Genomic DNA, 20,005 nt, shown 5'->3' with positions numbered 1-20,005 from the left:
TTTGTAGGTCACACTGACCTACTGCTGGCCCTTTACATTTTTGCTATGACCCACTTGTGGCGTATATCGTTTGCCTACAGTACGAACCGAATGTTCGTACACTTCGTGCACTGTGCAAGTGCTATGGAGGAGGAATAATCAAAGACAAGTAACATTTGAATAATATTTATTTGGAAACTGCTTTTCTAGCAAAACTTATTCATACAAATTCATTTATATCATACAAAATTTTACTTTATAAGCACGATAATCCTTTTACAATAATGATGGCTCAGTCCCTGGTCCACACCGTGGATTAAGATATTTTGTAAAACAATAATAAAATAAGTATAATAATATAATAGGATGAAAGAAGAGGTCCAAAACCCTAATGCTATTGAAATATCACGCGAAAATAAATTTAGGTCTTTTAACTTGTATTCGAGAGACCAGTTCATGCAACAACTGAAATTACAGAAAAATGAAGCCCACATCACAATCAGTTACCGTTTTTTACTATCACAAACCATTGTATCAAAATACAAAAACCAGGATCAAATTTCAAAACAAGGCGGACAAATTTAATTTAATAGTGAGCTAGAGAGAAGGCCTTTTGCTTTGCAGTTAAATCAATAGGCGTTTTTAAGGCATCTTCCAACCATGGAATTGTCTTCCGATTTAAAGATTTGCTGCCCTTGTGGGTGAAAGGATAGGTACAGTTCAATGTCATGAAGAGCAAGCCAAAGAACAGGGGCTTTCAGAAGGCCCTTAGTAAGCAGCCAAATTGTGGCATTTCCTGCTGAAGCAAATGCAGATATACTCGTACATTCCGAAGCACCAGTTCTGCATAGGCTTTCTCCTTTTTTACCCTGATCTGGAGTACCAGTAGAAGTATGGGCTCCTGCCAGCCAAAGAGCACCAGAAGAGAAGGCATGAGGTAGGATATCAGCAGCAGATGCACGGGCAGCAGTACCTCCAACAGGGACAACACTGGAAGGAGCTTCATCCGATGAGATGGCTTAGAAATAACCGCTAGAAGATGAGGAGCCATTTCCTGAAATTCAAAGACACACAATATCACCAAACCAAATATAGTTTATTTGCAATATTAATTCATAATAAAGAATATATTTTGCTAACCTATCACCAAAGACATACATTATCACCAAACCAAATATAGTTTATTTGCAATNACTAAAATAAGTTTTATGAACTAAAATATTTGTTTTCCTATAACTATTTTGTCTCTGAGTTCGCTAAGTTGTTTAATACATCGAGATTGAGCCCAAAACTCGGATTTTCAGTATTATCTTGGTTTGCCACATGCACACCATATAGCCCAACACCACTGATTTCTTTACTGGTTTTGTCTTATTTGTACAATGTTGTAGCCACATAGCAATGTCATGCACACTCAGAGTAAGATAGCATCAATGTTGGCCCAATATGTTGAAACCGCAATGCCACCTCATTTCCACATTGTCGCATGGGCCCCTCATGGGCCCATTGTAGAATTGTTGCTAGGGAACTGGCTGTTGTTGGTAGAAATGTTGTTTAAACACATTCCTACTACATACAAGAGATTCACAGTGCCATCATTGTAGCAGTGTAGCCACAGTGTAGCTGATCCTTAGCACCTCGTGCTGTCTCATTACCAGCCACAAAACATAACTTCTGAACTCCCAAGAAGCTTGTTCCTGTCATAAGCATGGAAAGATAACTATGGTAGTAACCTGTGAACTCTTTCACTTCTCAACAGATCTGACAGAAGCTTGCCATCCCATCGATTTTATTGGACAGTAAACAGTCTTAATAGATAGAGCAGTTGCAAAATATCAAAAAACAGCAAGGCTAGCAAGTAAAAATGAACAAAAAGATCTGATGACAGGCTACGTTCACTTATGCTTAGCAATCTCTACAACTACTTTCTTGCCCATTTTGGACCGCTATTTCTAAAAGAATAAAAATTAAGCAAAGACTGTTGGAAAATATATGCAATTATCACACCACAAATAAGCAAAATGGATAGGAACGGCTTCTCTGGAAGAGGAATGAGCGAGTTATTAGGTCTCAAAAGTTGCAATATATTATTTTCTTGACCTCATATTATCAGGAAATTTTTGTAAAATCATCGTAACTCGTCTATAGCAAGTTCTCCGGGGTGAGGACCCTAAACTTTAGGAAATTGATTCTTGGGACACATTACTGACCCTTCTGGCTGCATTCAAATTTGATGGTGAATCGTAGCTCAGGCGAAGTTTTTCCTTCAGTAGGGGAGGTGGGTAGGTGAGAGCATGGCAGAATCGTTGAGCTGAAAAAGCTTATTAATTAGACTTGTTTTATTTAATATAGTAGCAATTTTCTAAATTCTATGAGGAAAGGTATAGTTTATGACTTGAAACATTGTAATAGATCATATTTTTGCAGTGTAAAGTTCCTTATTCATGACTCATACTATACACTAAAGACATTTAATTGAAAACCAATCACAACTCTGTTGTGATCTCAAAGTGAATTTATGCTTCAAACTGCAGGTTATCTTTACTTCTTTAGTAGGAGACAAATCTCCCTTTATTCAATTGATTTGCATCAGCTAATTCTAGAATAAATTTTCATTTGAACTATGAAGGAAATTTAAAGTGTTTTATTTGCCTGCAGTGATATTCACAAAAATATGCCACCATCTTTTACAGGTAAACTAGGAAGGAAAGTTCCGAGAAATTTTAGCACAATTGCAAACAAATTGCTACAGATTATTCAAAAATTTTCAGACAACAATAATTATGAACACAACTTGATCTTGATGATCTTGACTTAGAATCTTGGGTGATCACATAAAAAAGTGGAATGAAAATTGAATTTAAGCATATGGATGAGAATGTAATGAATATACTTGATATCAGAAATTCTCTGTGACTTCTATGAAAATGAATTAATATTATATTACTCAGACGACAGATTGTATGAATGGCAGCTATGATTGTTGATTGGAGTAAAAAATTTCTAAGATGATTTAAAATTACACTTAATGTGGTGCATACTGCTTACCTTACATTTTTATCTGGCTTTGGTGCATCTGGTGAAGTCATCTTAAGTTGGGCAGACTGGCAGACATGACAGTGGCATAAAATTACTGGAGAATACAGGCCAAAATCCCATGTTCTTACTGCTGAATTACTGTTTAAGATAGCACATTGGAGTTAGTAATTCTTCTTTTTCTCCACTTCTCAGGAGTGAGGAGTGCTGTAACATTTTGGACCATGCATTTTGCTGTAACATTCACTGCAAGTTTTCGCCTTGAAAGCAAATCAACTGACTTCGTAGCCACTGAAATGCTTGTTTTCTTAGTCATTCATACAGCACAGTGCACACTCTCTTAATTATTTTTGTCCCACTTTTTCTAAATTTCAATGAACATATTTTGGCAAATTGGCAATATGATTTGACATCAATCTTAGTTACACATAACGTTCAATTCATGATAAAGGAGTCAGAATGGAAGGGTGTTCTGCACTTCTGCTTCATAACGATTCAACAGTAAAAAGATAAACTTTTTCTAAAAATTAACAAGTAATTAAAATTCATGAAACAAATTCAGAGCATTGAATAGTAAATTTTAAAAAGGTGTTAAATTTCATAGCAAAATTCCTAGATTAAATTGATTCACTTCAGGGTAGAATTCATGAAGGGTATTATATTAATAAGACATTTTTGTGGAAATTTTAACCCTTTTATGATCTTATCCCCTAATTAGGCTAATACTAATATATTCTCATGATATACCAGTACTACCCAAATTCCTATTAATTAACAGGGTAGCTTTGTAGAGGGTAAGTAAATAAATAGACAAACGGCAAACTTATATCCATTATTGAATCAGAATAAAAGGAACTAGACATTCTATCTGTAGCTCAGATATTTTTGGATTGAGCAATGAACAAAGATAGACTGATTTTGAAAACAGAAAGATGTAGGTAATTGAAGCAGCGTGGACGTCTTGACGGATAATTTATGAGCAGGTTCACTAGTCATAAATAGAAAGATCTACATAAATTACGTCAAATTTTCATTTATCAATACCTCTTGTACCTTAAATTTAATTAAATAATATCACTCCAAACTCCAAAGTGAATGAAAATAAGTTTGCTACTGACTTATTCTCTAGACAGCAATATGTCAACGTTCTTGTAACGGTTTTTGTTAAGAGGTCTTTGGCAACTCGCAGTGGCGCGCCACTTACCAAATATTATCAGAAACCATCTTCATTCAGAGTCGAAAATAAACTCTATATGTTTTATACGTTGCAAAATAATGATACTGGAAAAAATAGGTTGTTTTTAACACAAGTAGAACGATCATATATACACACTAGCGGCCGTACTGGGGTGGCCCAGTGGTTAAAAGTTCAGAGTACCAAGATTGGCGCAGAGAGGCGCGGGTTCGATCCCAGCTCTGTGCGCCAGTTTCTGGTCAGAATCGGCAAGGGGGCTGGGCGGTTGAGCACAGCAGAATTGTAGCAGTGAGTTGCGAGTTCGAGACCGCAAAATGCTGTGAATGTTCTGCGATGTTAAGAATCGGCGACAGGCCTACGGCCTACTAAACGCTGAAGCCGCTATTATTACTATTATTATTATTATTATTATTATTATTATTATATTATTATTAATATTACGTATTTTTTGTGATCTACGAACTATCGGTATGACTGTCAGGCTAGCGGGTATGTTCCAAAGTCCGTAATGTACTAAGGGCGGGAACTCCCACTGCCTGTAACTATTTACCTACATTTATTGACAACGGTCAATATATTTCTTCCTACTTATAGCCAATGTACTAATTCTCTGCTTACACACGAATTAAGTTAGCACCATCACGAAATATGAGGCAATGTCAGTGGAGTCAATACGCGTATATGAGCCACATTCAAGGAAGGCACTTGGCGAACAGGGCAGGTACTTTCAAAACATTGCTAAGTGCTTGTAGCGGCTTAAGTGCAGCGTAAGTCCGCTAAGTGCGCGTAACTCCAAATGATGGTGCCTTCAAAATATTTTGCGGTACGTTACGTGCAATAAGATGAACGTAACTTTGCTCCTATTCAAAGGTTGCGTAAGTGGAGTTACGATCATTTTTTGAGTGAGTGAAACGATTGGTAATCATTTAGTTTCTAGTGTATAGTCGCTAATAGTGTCTGGACCAGTGAATCATACTAGTGTCTAGACTCTAGTATCGTTCTAAGGTAAATCCTCTAATTTTTATTTAGGAAAATATCCTTATTTGGATATTTAGGAAATTTTATTAGTCATGCGTTTAATGAATTTTTTCTTAGTATATGTCAACAGAAAACGAATCTGGCGGGATTGAGCTAAAAAATGAATTCACAAAAATTCTATTCTCGTTGTTCATTATGTCATATTAATCATTAAATAAAAATTTTGCCATCTTGAAACGGCATTTGCCATTAAAATTTTAGATTAAAAGCGTCTAAAATTCTTTAAGAAGAGCCAAAATGTTGAATTAACTGAACACAGAATCATGGGGCGTCATGTGACTCATAACGTAAACAAAGGATGTAAGCGAGCTTGTCATTGGCTGATATGCAACGTGGTTTGAAAGTACGCTGTTAGCTAAGTCGGTCGCGCGAAAGTTTTGAAGGTGTCAAAAGTCGCTGATCGTACGCTAGACTATCTTTATTGAGCTTAAGTTCAAGATGTCACGTCCATTTCTCAATGTTTGAAAGTACCTGCCCTGAGTCATATTGTTGATTCGCTGACCCATGTTCCGTTTTGCTGCGGGAAGTAAAGCAAGTGGGTCACTATAACCCACTTCTGTGGATGACTCACTTCTGGAGGCGAAAATTTCTCTCAGTTTGGTGTGGCGCTTGACGCCCGTGTTTTGCCCCTAGTGCAACGGGCCTTATCGCTGATTGCCGCGGGTGGATAACTAGCGAAAGTCTGGCCAAATGAATACTCAATTTTTGCCTTATTTGGCTTTGGTGATTACGTTGTGGTTGCCCGCAGATCGCCGGGTGGCCGCAGTGGCAGTCATGCTCCGGCACGCTAAGCCATCTCGCGTGGGGGTGTACATGGAGGCCACGGCCCTGAGGGGGGCACCGTGGGGGGCGCTCGTGGTGGCGGCTGGTGGCATGAAGGTCGAGCTGAAGCTGTACAGCCCTGACTTCTACGAGCCTCATGACGACCTCCTCCTGCCGCTGTACAACAGCAGGTAAGAACCTTACATGTGCAGGTAAGAACTCTTTAGGTACAGGTAAGAACTCTTTAGGTACAGGTAAGAACTCCTTAGTTGCAGGTACGAACTCTTGAGATGCAGGTAAGAACTCTTTAGGTGCAGGTAAGAACCTGTACATTATGACCTTATGATGAGTTTTGGACTTCCTAGTCCCCAGTCACGCTGATGCGCCGCCTTCGTCGTCCTTCGTCGTCCTTCGTCTCCGAATCGTCGCTAGGCGGGTCACCCCGCCCTCGGGTCCCAGATGTAACGTTGGACGTGTTCCGTATATTTGCCCTTCTCTGGGCCAGCTAATGCAAGATGCTGTTGCTTGTCACTTGCTGAGGTTAGTTTCCCATTACTGGACAATCCGGGATTTTTCTCAACCAAGCGTCCAGTCGTCTCTTGAATGTTGCAAGGGTGAGCTCCCCTCCTCTCAGCACTTTTTGGCAAGGCATTAAAGAGCCTCGGTCCTACCACGGACAGTGATCCCTCACGAAGTGTCTGTACTCTGGCTGCGGCTCGGTTATTAAATGGGGAAATCCTGCACAGTCTCCCCTCCTTTAGTTGTAATATGTCGCTATTCTGGTATCTGGAGGTCTCACTCTCAATATGTTCTGTAGGTCTCACCCTCAAAGTTGGGAACCAGTCCGGTTATCTTCTTCCACGTGTACAGTATGATATACCGCTCTCTTCTCTCCAGTGAGTACATCCCCAGGTGTTTCAGCCGTTTCCAGTAGTTCAAGTCTCGCTCCCTCTTTCCGCTGATCTGTACGTGAAGGTCCGCTGCACTGCCTCCACTTTCCGCACCGCACCCATTTGGTATTGAAACTAATTTCCGGCTCAAAAGGATGCTCCAACGTTTATTCAATTTTGAATATGATCAACAATTTTGATTGGGAACTAGATGAAAGGGCGTGGATTAAGGTCTCGGTCTGATTCAAGTCTTCGATGGCTCAAAAAATCAGTTGAGGCAGCCGATGAATGTGTGTTAGTGGCACGTAAAATGCGCGAAGTCGGCCCCGGATTGTTCTGATGCAGATAAAGTGGAACGTTTTGAATAGCTATCGATAAGGAAGTATAAATTTTTATATAAAGAATGAACAGATACCCAAGACACATCACAAATATGCATTACCTTGAATGGTAGATCCACTTAAGAGGCGAGGAGCCAGATAATGATGAATGTTAATGGTTAGTAAAATAAGATCAGCTCGTATAGAAAGTTTCAACGGTTATTAATCGCATGCTGATAATAGTTTGAATTTAAATTAACTGAGCTAATCTTAAAGAAGTAATTAGGAATGTTGATGGACAAGATGATGATTCAAGTTGAAAAGAGGAAATTGCCATTTCAGACACGCTAGCATAACCAGCGGCGGTCCTCGAGCTTCTTCATTTGATAAAACCAGGTCGCAATAAGTTACTTCTTTCTTATTTTTAAGAAAGTTGGAACATTAAATTTCTAATTTCAAATATTTTAATTCTTAAAAAGATTAATTAACATACATTTCCTACAATCAAATAAATCTTCAACAATTTAATTTACATTTTCTAGCAACCCGCCATGAGTGGCGCCCAAAGTTGGCAGTAATACTCAAAATTGGGGAGCACGAGGGCTCTGAAGAGTGTAATAATTGGTGCTGATTTTCTTGTCCGAATTGTTCGCCAGATCCACCCCATCCGTTGCCGGCTGCGAGTGACTATTTCCTCGATGTGGGCATCTAACGTGGCTTCAGTACTCATCAACACTCCGAGATCTCGAACTAGTTGCTTCTCCTCAATTTCTGAGCCATCTGGTGCCAAGTAGCGAAGTGGCATTAACATACATTTTATTAACATAGTGATCTCGGCGCTGCAGTGCAGGCCTGCTGTGGCTGTCGCCGATTCTTTTCCTTTTGGTGCCTTGTTCACAGAAGATCTAAAATCGTGTCATTTGACCGGATCTTTTCACGACTGACGAAAGTTTGAAATAGCTACTCGACTTCCACCGGGTTCGATATGGTGCTAGGCATTTCAAATCTGAACATATATTTTTCCATAGCTTTATCTAGTCTGTTCTTGAACGCGTTCATACCCGGAGCGCTAACGACGTAATCGGGGAGGCTGTTCAACATGTCGGTGATTCGAAGCGAGAAGTAATGTTGTCGCGTGGATAAGTTGCAGCGCAGTTTGTTTAGTTTATAGTCGTGGCTCCTGCTGTTAGTTCTTGTTTCAAATTCTAGTAATCCTTCGGGGACCTTGTATAAACCATGAGCATACTTGTATACTTCAATGAGGTCCCCACGCAGACGTCGATAACTGAGGCTTGGAATCTTCATAATCTTTAATCTTCCTTCATAGGACTTGCCCTTCAAGCCTGGAATTATCCTTGTTGCGCATCTTTGAACATTCTCTATTAAATTTTTGTCCTTTTCAAATTTCGGTGACCACACAACATTTCCAAACTCTAGATTAGGGCGCACGATAGCAACAAACAACTGCTTCATCGCTTCTGCATCTAGGGACTCGTATGAGCGTCTGATTAATCCAAGAAGTTTGTTGGATGAGTTAGCTTGCGTTTCAACATGCTTAGAAAATTTTAGCTCCTTGTCGACATAAACTCCGAGATCTTTTTCCACACTAGACTTTTCACTCATTACTCTCTCGTTGCAACCATGTCTTCTCATACTGTAATCTTGCTGTTCATTATTCTTCTCGAGCTGAAGTACTTTACACTTGTCAGCATTAAACCGCAGCTGCCACGTATCAGCCCAGTTAAATAAGCTGTCAAGATCATCTTGCAATTGCGCTTTATTTGACGCATTCTTCACTGAATTATAAACTTTTGTGTCGTCGGCATACATGGAGCGCACGCTGGACACTGCTTCTGGCAGATCGTTTATAAAAGCAACGAACAAAATAGGCCCAAGAACGCTTCCTTGTGGCACGCCACTGCGCATGATGCCCAGTCTGACAAGGTTCCGTTAATACTGACACGTTGTCGTCTACCTACTAGAAAATCTCTGATCCATTGGAGTACGTTTCCCTCAATTCCCAAAGACTTCACTTTACGTAACAGCCGCTCATGCGGAACACTGTCAAATGCCTTGGCAAAATCGAGGTACAATGCATCCACTGGCGGCCTCCCGATATCTGTGCGGCCTCGATATCTCATTACTTCGAACTTGGTGCCGTTGAACTGTATATTGTTCACTAGGGCCCAATCGTAGATTGTCGACAAGTCATTCTGTAACCTCTTGCAGTCTAGGTCATCTATGATCTTCATCAGCACTCTTGTATCGTCTGCAAATGACGATGTAGATGCGTGTGTAAGCTCCGAGTGGATATCAGCAATGTGGATGAGGTAGAGGATCGGTCCAAGCACTGAACCCTGTGGACCTCCGCTTTTCACCCTCGCTTCTCTCGATTTCAAGTTTCCAATTGAGACAGCTTATACTCAATTTCCAAGGAAGTTGTGGATCCACCCAAACAGGGTTCCTCCTACCCCCCAACAGCCTCAGCTTTCTAAAGAGCACCCAATGGTCAACTTTGTCAGAAACTATAGCAAAGTCTAGGTATACTACGTCCATGCCAGCTCCCTCCTCCAGCTGGGCCACAAAGCGGCGATGGTGCTCCAGTAACTGTGACAAACAAGAACGATCACGCCGGAAACCATGCTGTCCATTATTATACAAGTCAGCCTTTTCCATATACTGGACAAGCCACCTGGCCACTACCTCCTCAAAAACCTTGATCACATGTGCGGTCAAGGTCACAGGTCTGTAGTTTGGGGTATGTCCCTCGGACCTCCCTCCTTTGTGCATTGGCGTTATCAGACCCACTTTGAGGCCCTCAAGGATAGATCCCTCAATCATCGAGGCTTCCCAGAGCATTGTGCGGCCTTCAGTGCTCCAACACAATTCTTCAACAGTACTGCCGGAATTCCATAGGGTGCTGGTGAAATGGTGAATTCCATCGGGCGCTGAAAACGTCACCATTTCTTTGATACTCATTTCCATATCTTTTGGTCCAAACTCGGGTCGCCTGCCGAAGACCACCACTGCCCTGGTTGTAATGGACCATCATGATTCCTGCCTTCCGGAACGTAGCCTTCAACACTTCAAACCGTCCGTATCTAGGCCGTGGGTCGAACCAGCCCTCGGTCGAACGGCCACTTGTCGAAGGACGATAAATTTTGGAACAGAACTATGCTATCTGAAACCTAACCTCAGATGCGGTGGACGTAAAATTACGTAATTTAACGATGCCCGGAAGTCATATTCGATCCGCGGCCTGGTGGTGCACGGCAGGTGGTGGTCAGGGCCGGAAGAGGACAAAGCCGAGTGGTGCACGGCTGATTGGTGTAGGTCCGGAGAGATCCAAGGCGTTCGATTCAGGGCTTATTGGTGCACAAAATTGGTGGTGCACGGCTGCGCTCCCCTAAACTCAATGTTCTCCAGCACTCTTCCGCCTGGCAGCTCCTGGAGAATTTCAATTTCATTCTCCTCCCTTGCGGAGAAGAATGTCCGGTGTCAATCTGGCTACTGACTACTGTCCGGTGTCAATCTGACGTCTCATTATAATCATCATAATTGCATGTAATTGAGACATGATATTCACTTGACCTGATAGAGATTGATGACATGAATCTGCATCTGGAAGACACGTGATAGATCACGTGATCAAGACCTTAGTTGTGGGCGGAAGAGAATGCTACATAAGGGCTAGCAAACTTAAGTAAGGCCTCCCCGCAGTAGTTGATGAGCGCTCCGCGATGTAACGCGTCGTTTCAATTCTCCGACCCTACGGTCGACGTCGTAGCTTATACCTCTGTATCGTAATGCATAACCACCCCGTATTTAAGATATGTTATTAGACACATGTGTCCTACTTATCCTTGACGACCTATGTCACGTAACTCGGTCCTCAGGTAGAGCTTAATCGATGAGCACGGACACTACTGAACACTGATTCAAACTGTGATCCCAGTAACTCACACACGCCATGGTCTTCTCTGACAATGACTTCGTTATCCTTAAGCGGGCCCATTAGCGTCTTTATTTTAGCTAAGGACTGAGCGTATTCAAACAAATACTAGGCGTTCCTTCTGATGACCTCAACAACTCGCTCTTTAGCGGCTTGTTCTTCCATCCTGTGCGAGTCCTGCAGCCTGAGTTCGATTCCCTTGAGCAAATCTACTAGCATTAGTCACCTCATATCGCTAGTGGATTCAGCTATTTGTTTATTTAATCTTTTACGTTTTCTCGTAAGGATTCTTCGGTCTCCCAAAATGCTGCGGACTTTAGGGCCTGTTTTTCTCGGAGTATGACTCACACGTGTGCTAGTTTCTCACACTGTTTTGTGTAGATTTCCTCTGCGTTCATCTAGTGAAATTCAACTCTCCATTCGATTTCATTCCAAATTGCCTCCCAATCCGTTCTTCGGTTGTGGAAGTTAAGTCCTGCCAGTCCCTCTTGGGGTATAAAACTGGGCTGGGTTTCAATTCCAATTGTCGTTTCCACCACGGTGGCCTAGTGGTTAAAGTTCAGAGTACCAAGATTGGAGCAGAGAGGCGCGGGTTCGATCCCAGCTCTGTGCGACAGTTTCTGGTCAGAATCGGCAAGGAGGCGGGGCGGTTAAGCACAGCAGAATTGTAGCAGTGCGTTGCGAGTTCGAGACCGCAAAATGCTGTGAATGTTCTGCGATGTCAAGAATCGGCGACAGGCCTACGGTCTAATAAACGCTGGAACCGCTATTATTATCACTAAGCGATGGTCAGACAGTGAGGTCTCGTCTACCCGAACGTAACCACCATTCCTTCATTATGGTGCAGGTAAGATGTTCCATTATTATGGTCCATTCTTACCTATAGGTGAAGGTAAGAACCTTCAGGAGCGGGTAAGAACGTGAAAATGCAGGTAAGAACCTGCAGGTGCAGGCAAGAACCCGCAGAGGCAGGAATGAACCTGCAGGTGCATGTAAGAACACTGCAGGTAGAGACAAGAAGCCTTGGAGCCCTGCAGGCGCCGGCAAGAAACTGGTAAGAACCTGAAGGTGAAGATGATGCCATCGGGGTTCTCGGGTTCAACCCTCAGGACGACGGAATGGATACAGGTGCGGAGGGGGCAGAGGGAAAATGCAGGGGGGTGGGCGGAATTTCTTAGCGAATGCCATGGGTGGCATTTCTGGTCCATTACAATAGATTGATGGTCCATTACAACGGATTGCTGGTTCATTACAATGGATTGCAGGCCCATTACAATGGATTAATGGTCCATTACAATTGAATACTGGCCCATCACAATGGATTACTGGGCTATTACAATGGATTGTTGGGCCATTACAATGCATTGCTGATCAATTTCAATGCATTGCTGGCCCATTACAATGGATTGCAGGTCCATTACAATGAATTGTTGGTCCATTACAATGGATTGTTGGTCATATTCATGCCTCCCCTCAACCTCCTGGGGGACAGGGTGAGGCTGGTGAGGTTCAGAGGCTGCGTGGGCACCTCCGATGGGGCGGCCGCCCTCGCGTCGGTGGCCCGTGACGCTGACCTCCACATCCGCATGGCGGCGCCCGTGGAACTCAGCGCCCTCGGGAGGACAGTCTGGCGCCTCGGTGAGTCTTGCCCAGCACGGGGGGCGGCGCCCTTTGCCCCGTGGGCGCCGTACAATTATAAATAGTATAGTCGTTATTTATTGTAATGTTTTGTGATTATTCACCGGGATAATCACCATATAACGGATAATCACAAAATATAAACTATTGAATTTATTTAGCAATGAATATTACATATATTACATGGGTATCAGAAATATGATCATAAACAGTATATTAAGCAAGAATACTGAATGCTGTTCCAATGCATATTATTTTACGTATATGTACATTATATTATTTATATATATAGTTGAACAAAACTGTTATCTTGCATCTCTGTTATCTTACGTCTCTGTTATCTCGCATCACTGCTATCATACGTCACTCTTATCTTAAACCGCTGCTCTCTTGCATCACTGTTATCTTGCATCATTGTTATCCTGCATTACTGTTATCTTGCATCACTGTTATCTTGCGTCACTGTTATCTTCATGTTGTCTTATTTGACCCGCGCAGAGGTGTACACGCGCCCCTTCCCGCCCCCTGGCCCCTCCTCCCCCACGTGGCCGCTGCCTTCCTCCTCCCTCCCGCCATATCTGTACGTGGAGGGGGCGGATGAGGGGTGCTGGAGGGCCGTGGCCCACACCATCACCTCCCTTGCCCCCCCTTGCAAGACGTGCGTATAATAATAGAAATAAATAATACAATATAATAATGGAAATGAGTTCCATTTGTTACACATGGCATACCTATACATGCAGTTTCTGCATCTGGGGGAATTACACCTACATTTGTGCGTCTAGAGGAATGACACAGAAGTTTTTGCGTCTGGGGGAATGGCATCGAAGTCTGTGCGTCTGGTGGAATGACTTTGCAGTTTGTGCGCCTGGGGAATGACACTACAACTGATCGGGGGTGCTACAGATATCTGTAGCACCCCCCGATCTCTGCCGCGTCTACGTCGTGGGGGTACCCTGGCCTGCGCGTTGGCCGGATGCCCGGCATACTCGCGGGTCAGGCCAAACGGCAGTAGGCCCCCCGCCCGGATCGCTACCGGATGGAGGCTCCTTTCTTCATTTTTCCGACCAAGGGTTGGGGAACATTGGCCTCCCCTTCCCCCTACCCACTTCTTTGGCCGCCTCTCTTTCCTGAGGCACCCTATGCCCTTCTTTCCTCTCACCTTTTCTTCCTATTCGTCCTTCTCCTCCTGACCCAGCGTATCCATCTAAACCCTGGCCCGCACACCTGCTCAGTCTGATCCCTCCCGGTTACAAGGCGATGTTATTCGTTCTTGAGCTCCATGTGCAATGCCTGGACCCACAAGCGGTGCTCCGGCCTTCGCTCCATTCACCTCTACTCCGCAGACTTGATCTGTCCTACGTGCAGACGGTCCACCTCTGCCTTCTCCAGTTTAACTGCGACGGGATTCAATCCAGTGCAGTTGAACTGGCTACTTACCTCTCCAAGAATGACGTGGCGGTTGCTTGTCTCCAACAGACCAGGCTATCTGCTGCATCCCGCCCCCTACCTTCCCCGGATACGCGCTGGAGCGCAGGGACCACCCCGGAGGTCACGGTGGCCGTCTCCTCATTCTGATCCGCCATGACGTCCCTTACACCGGACGAGACATCTCTCCTTTCCTACGCGGCGACACCACCATGGAGGCCATAGAAATCTCCACTCCTCTTAATGGCTTCCCTCTCTGTATCATCAAGGTATGCATCCCACCGGCCTCCTCCTGCCCCCCGGGATACTCCCCGGAGCTTGCAGACATTATCTCCATGCCGGGAGACTGCCTGATAGTGGGCGATTTTAACGCCCATCATCCCTCTTGGATCTCCCACACGGAAGACCAGAGAGCCACAGCGCGAGGAACAGTAGTCGACGATCTCGTCGCTGGTTCCTCCCTCGCCTACTTCAATGAGGACTCCCATACCCGCCTTCCCTCCCATGGCCTGCCTTCCTCTCTGGACCTCGCCATCATCAGCGGTCATCTACTCCTCAGCACCTCCTGGACTCCTCAAGTCGCCCTCAACTTGGACCACCTGCCCATCCGGATCCATCTCCCTTCCCCTGCTGATTCCCCAACCCACCGGGCTGCCCGCTCGTACGTCAACTTTAAAAAAGCTGACTGGCCCGCCTACGCGGCAGCCAGCGAAGCGGCGCTTGAGACGGTCCCTCCCCCCACCTCGTGTGGCGGAGAGTCGACCTTAAGGGAAGTCCTGAAGACCGCTGCCAGACAGCATATCCCTGCCGGATTCAGGAAGGACTTTCCCCCATCAGTCAACCCTAGCACCCGGCTGCTCATAGAGCAACGATGCCATTAGGGCGAGCAACCCAACTGAGCCCCGGCTCCCAGAACTCAACCTGGAAATCGTCATCTCCATACAGGTCCATGCCAGGAACACCTGGCAAACACATCTTGCGTCTTGCAGCAGGCGTACCAACCAATCCAAACATTGGAATCTCCTTCGCTCCCTAGCCGGAAAGCGGAATCGCCCTCCCCCCAATCAGCCAATTCAATTTGGTCGGAACTCCCTCTCCTCCCAGCGCAAGATCTCCTCCACCTACTGCAAGCTTTTCACTTCGGTCGCTCCTCACTCTCAGAACCTCTCCACCCGCCGCCTCATACGTCGAATCCGAGCCCAACATCCCCTAGACAGGGACTTCTCCCCTTTCACCCCCAGACATGGTCAAGCTCGCCATCGCAGCCGTCAACAACTCTTCCGCTCGGTGTCCTGACGGCCTCACGGTTCTCCATTTTAAGCACCTCGGTCCGCGCGGCCTCCAGTTCCTCACCCATGTTTTCAACATCTCCGTTTCCACAGCCTTTATCCCATCCATTTGGAAAAATTCAATAATTATTCCAATTCTCAAACCGGGCAAACCCGGAAACCAGGGCTCCTCATACCACCCTATCTCCCTCTTCTGCCCTGCAGCCAAGATCCTAGAGTGTCCTGTGTTATCTTACATCTCGGGATCTCTTACCACCGTCCCCTTGTAACACGGTTTCAAGCCGGGGCATTCCACTGTCACCGCCCTCCGGCCGCTCGCGCACCAGATCGCGACGGGTTTTAACTCTCGGCGCCCTCCAGCCCGTACAGTCGCCGCTGCAGTCGACCTCTCGAAGGCCTTCGAGAGTGTCGACCACCCTCTCCTTCAGAGCACGATCGCGGCCTCGCACCTACATCATAATCCGGTCCGCTGGCTGTGCTGCTACCTTAGAGGCAGGCAGGCATCCTGCCTCTCCCTCATGCAGAACGCAGTCGCCTTTCAGAGCTATCCACTTCGGAGTGCCCCAGGGCTCGGCCATTTCGCCGGCCCTCTTTAACCACTTCATCTCCGATATCCCAGTGCCGACCGCCAACATTGCCTCATATGCGAACGATCTTACCTTCTTCGTGTCGTCCCCGAGGCTCAACGCTGCTGAGGCTGAGCTCGCTGTGTTCCTTCGGAACGTCTCTGATTGGACGGCGGCCAAGAAACTGGGCGTGGCTCCTGAAAGGTCCTCGGTTACGCTCTTCACCCCAAACACCCACCAATCTCGATCCCACCCTGCTGCCACTATCTGCAACGGCGTCATCCCCCTGGATAAAACCCCCAAAATCCTGGGCGTCACCTGGGATACGCACTTCACATTCTCCCTCATGCAAGAGCCATCGCCACGAAAGCGACGGGTTCTCTTTGCATTCTAAAAGCCCTTGATGGTACCAACTGGGGCTTCTGCAAGGAGGACATTATTGTCACCTACCGAACCATCACGCGCCCTATCCTCAACTACGCGGCCCCCATCTGGTACCCTGTTGCCTCACGTACAGCAGTTGCCAGCCTGTAGACAATACAAAAACCCCATTGAGATTAGCCATCGGCTGCCTCAAAATGGCCCTGATCGCCCAACTTCACCAGTAGACCGGCGTCCTCCCATTATCCGCGCATCTGGATCTGGCTTGTGCCCAGTTCCTCGCCAGCGCCCTCCAGCCCTCCCATACCTCATTCCGCATCGTTTCTGCTCCCCCCGGGGACCGCCCCATGAAAGCCTCCATCTAGTCAAGGTTCGGTCTCCAGGTCACACCATTTTTGGAAAATGGCATAATGCCTGCCTGTGCCTACGGAGAGGCCAAGCGGTCCCTCCGCAGAGAAATCGCCTCCCGCGTTTCGGCCACTGACGCCATAAACGCCGCCCTCGCAGCCCCGCCACCGCCGATTGCATCAGTAGAGGCCTCACTCCCTCGCCCCTATCGCTCGGCACTATCCCAGCTCCGCTCGAGACACTGCAGCTCCCTGATGTCATATTCCGCCAGGATCGGACGCTCCTCTAGCTCAGCTTGCCATGAGTGCAGGGATCCCCTCCAGTCCGTACAGCACCTCTTCGCCTGCCCCGCCTTCCCCAAGTCTCTCAGCGTCTCATCACTGTGGGACAGCCCCGTGGAGGCAGCGGCTTTCCTGGCCACCCTCTCTGCCTTCGCCCATCTCACCCTCTTCCGGTGCCTGTCCCCCGGCCACCACCAGAGCCTCCCTCCCCCGGCGAGCGTGACGGTTGCAACGAACAACAACAACACTACAGCTTGTGATTCTTCGGAATGACACTGAAAATAGTGTGTCTGGTGGAATGACACTGCCCTGTGTTTGTCTGGTGGAATGACACTGCAGTTTCTGTGTCTGGGGGAATAACACTGCCATTTGTGCGTCTGGGGAATGACACCGCAGTTTGTGCGTCTGGGGGATGAGACTGCAGTTTGTGCGTCTAGGGGAATGACATTGCAGATTGTGTGTCTGGGGAATGACACTGCAGATTGTTCGTCTGGGGGAATGTCACTGCAGTTTGTGCGTCTTTGGGAATTACACTGCAGTTTATGCGTCTGAGGTAATGACACTGTAGTTTGAGCGTCCGGGGACTGACACTGAAGTTTGTGTGCCCAGGTTCGTTAGGCTGTTGCTGCCTGACTGCAGGCTGCGGGGCGCGGAGCTGCCGCCGCTGCTGCAGAAGCTGAGAGACGAGGGCATCAGGACGGACGGCTGGGGCGACACGCGCGCCGAGGTTGACGAGTGAGTGGACGGCGGCAACTGAACTGTGGGCCAATATTACTATATCACTGAACGATAAATGATATTCTCATATGTAAATTACAGTGACTGTATTGATGTGTAGTTGTCACTGATGTCCACCGTAATATGAAACAAAATGGCGCCAATCCTAATAGACCGCAAGCTCAGATGGCGACCAATCATTGGACACAGCGTCATCATCACGGTAAACATCATTTAACATCATGTAGGAATAATGATATGCTATCATTATTGTTATCCTATATCTTAATCCGATATTCTTGTTAATTATACATATTTTAGTTCTTTATTCTTTAGTCATATAGGAATATATAGAATTAATTATTATATCTAATATAATGTAATTTAATATAATATAATATAGTGCCATATTGTAAAATAACACAATATAAAATAATGTAATATATATTATAGATTGCTTTATAATATGTTATATTTTAATATATTATAGTATATTTAGATCCCAATTGTATTATAAATAATACTTTATATATTTTATTTACGATAATAAAATTATACATTATTCTAATCCTATATTATAATTATTGCAATATATTAATTAATCATTATATGATTATATTGAATTAATATATACATGATAATCATCTCATCTTTAATATATTATTGATAAGATGATGACGCTCTTTCACTGGTTTCCATTTGTCGTCCTATGATAGCGCCACACATGGTGGCGGCTGCTGGCATGCCACGTGCCGCGCAGGATATTCATTGCCGCACTCCCACAGGAAGGAAGGAGGTGTTGTCCTCTTCATCACGGACAGCGTGCCCCAGGGGGGACCAGCGGTGCCTAGTGACTGCGCCCTGGAGTCGCTAAAGCGACACCAGCGCCTACAGCGACTCCCGCTTCTAACGCGACTTCTGGGCTTCTACGGCGTCTCGAGTCGCTTCGAGGTACGAAGCTCGGATGAAGAGCACTCCGATGAAGAGCACTCGGGAGAAGAGCACTCCGATGAAGAGCACTCGGACGAGTAACAGTAGGACGAGGAACACACGGACGAAGAGCACTAGGACGAGGAACACTAGGACGAGGAACACTAGGACGAGGAACACTAGGACGAGGAACACTAGGACGAGGAACACTCGGACGAGTAACAGTAGGACGAGGAACACTAGGACGAGGAACACTAGGACGAGGAACACTAGGACGAGGAACACTCGGACGAGTAACAGTAGGACGAGGAACACTCGGACGAGGAACACTAGGACGAGGAACATTAAACGGCGAAAAAAGGAGGTACTGTAGAAGTTTATCTCCTTATTCAGTATGCATGCGACGACATCGAGAGGCATATCATTCGATTCGTAAAGGCCGTATCTAAAGTCCATCTGATCATTTTTGCAATTTCGAATTTGTTTGGGAAGGAGGGAGGATATTCCAAGATCGTCCCTAAAATTTCAAATTTTCCTATAACAATTAATTTCTATTAACAATAACCCCAACCCCTTTTTTCCAATATATAACCCAAACTATAATGAAATAAAAAATTATCGGTTGGTTTCTAGTGATTTTCTTTACAAATCGTTTGGTATATCTTTCTTTGCTGTAGCTTGAAAATCGTAGAAGGAGATAGATTTTTAAAATGGCGCATTTTGGAAATTTTGATTGTTCAGTGAAACCAATTAAGTAAAATTTATTGATAAAAGGAGGATATGCCAAGAAAATTTCTTGATATTATTGCCCAAGCTTTCCCATTGCCAGTTAGCTTTAGGGTACCAGCAAGCGTCTTCAGACTTATTCATGCCAAGTTTAACGTGAATAATATATAATATATATATATATATATGTGACTTTTGTGATATTTATATACATATATTTATAAATGTTCATTTTATGTAAGTTTAAAACTGCATTACGCAAAAATTACTCCATGTACATCCGTGATACTTGCTTTCTTGAACGCGCATCGTTTGTAGCTTTCAAACGAGTGCAAACACTTTGCAATTAACGCAAGTAATGATCCATAAATACCATTTTCAGGTGAAAATTTGTAAACATTATTGTAAAATAGTTATTTTATAATAGTTCATAACTACCTCACGCAAAAATTATTGCGTGAGGTAGTTTTGAAAAAAATTATTGCTCACCTTTGTTGAGCGCGTCTTGTTTGTAACTTTCAAACGGGTG

At 45.1% G+C, this 20,005-nt stretch overlaps 1 protein-coding gene across 1 annotated transcript; it reads left to right on the top strand.

The window, feature by feature from the left end:
- The first annotated feature begins 12,635 nt into the window (after positions 1–12,635).
- On the top strand, positions 12,636–19,313 carry LOC125179525. The gene is made up of 4 exons (XM_047885559.1): positions 12,636–12,810; positions 13,309–13,468; positions 17,713–17,838; positions 18,606–19,313. The coding sequence occupies exons 1-4, from the start codon at positions 12,636–12,638 to the stop codon at positions 18,850–18,852; spliced, it is 708 nt and encodes a 235-aa protein (XP_047741515.1). The 3' UTR covers positions 18,853–19,313.
- Positions 19,314–20,005: the final 692 nt, after the last annotated feature.

This window comes from Hyalella azteca, unplaced genomic scaffold (assembly GCF_000764305.2).
Source record: "Hyalella azteca isolate HAZT.00-mixed unplaced genomic scaffold, Hazt_2.0.2 contig2413, whole genome shotgun sequence".
Taxonomy (NCBI): Eukaryota; Metazoa; Arthropoda; class Malacostraca; order Amphipoda; family Hyalellidae; genus Hyalella; species Hyalella azteca.
Note: the sequence above shows the minus strand (reverse complement) of the source record. Positions and strands in the feature narration are given on the sequence as shown.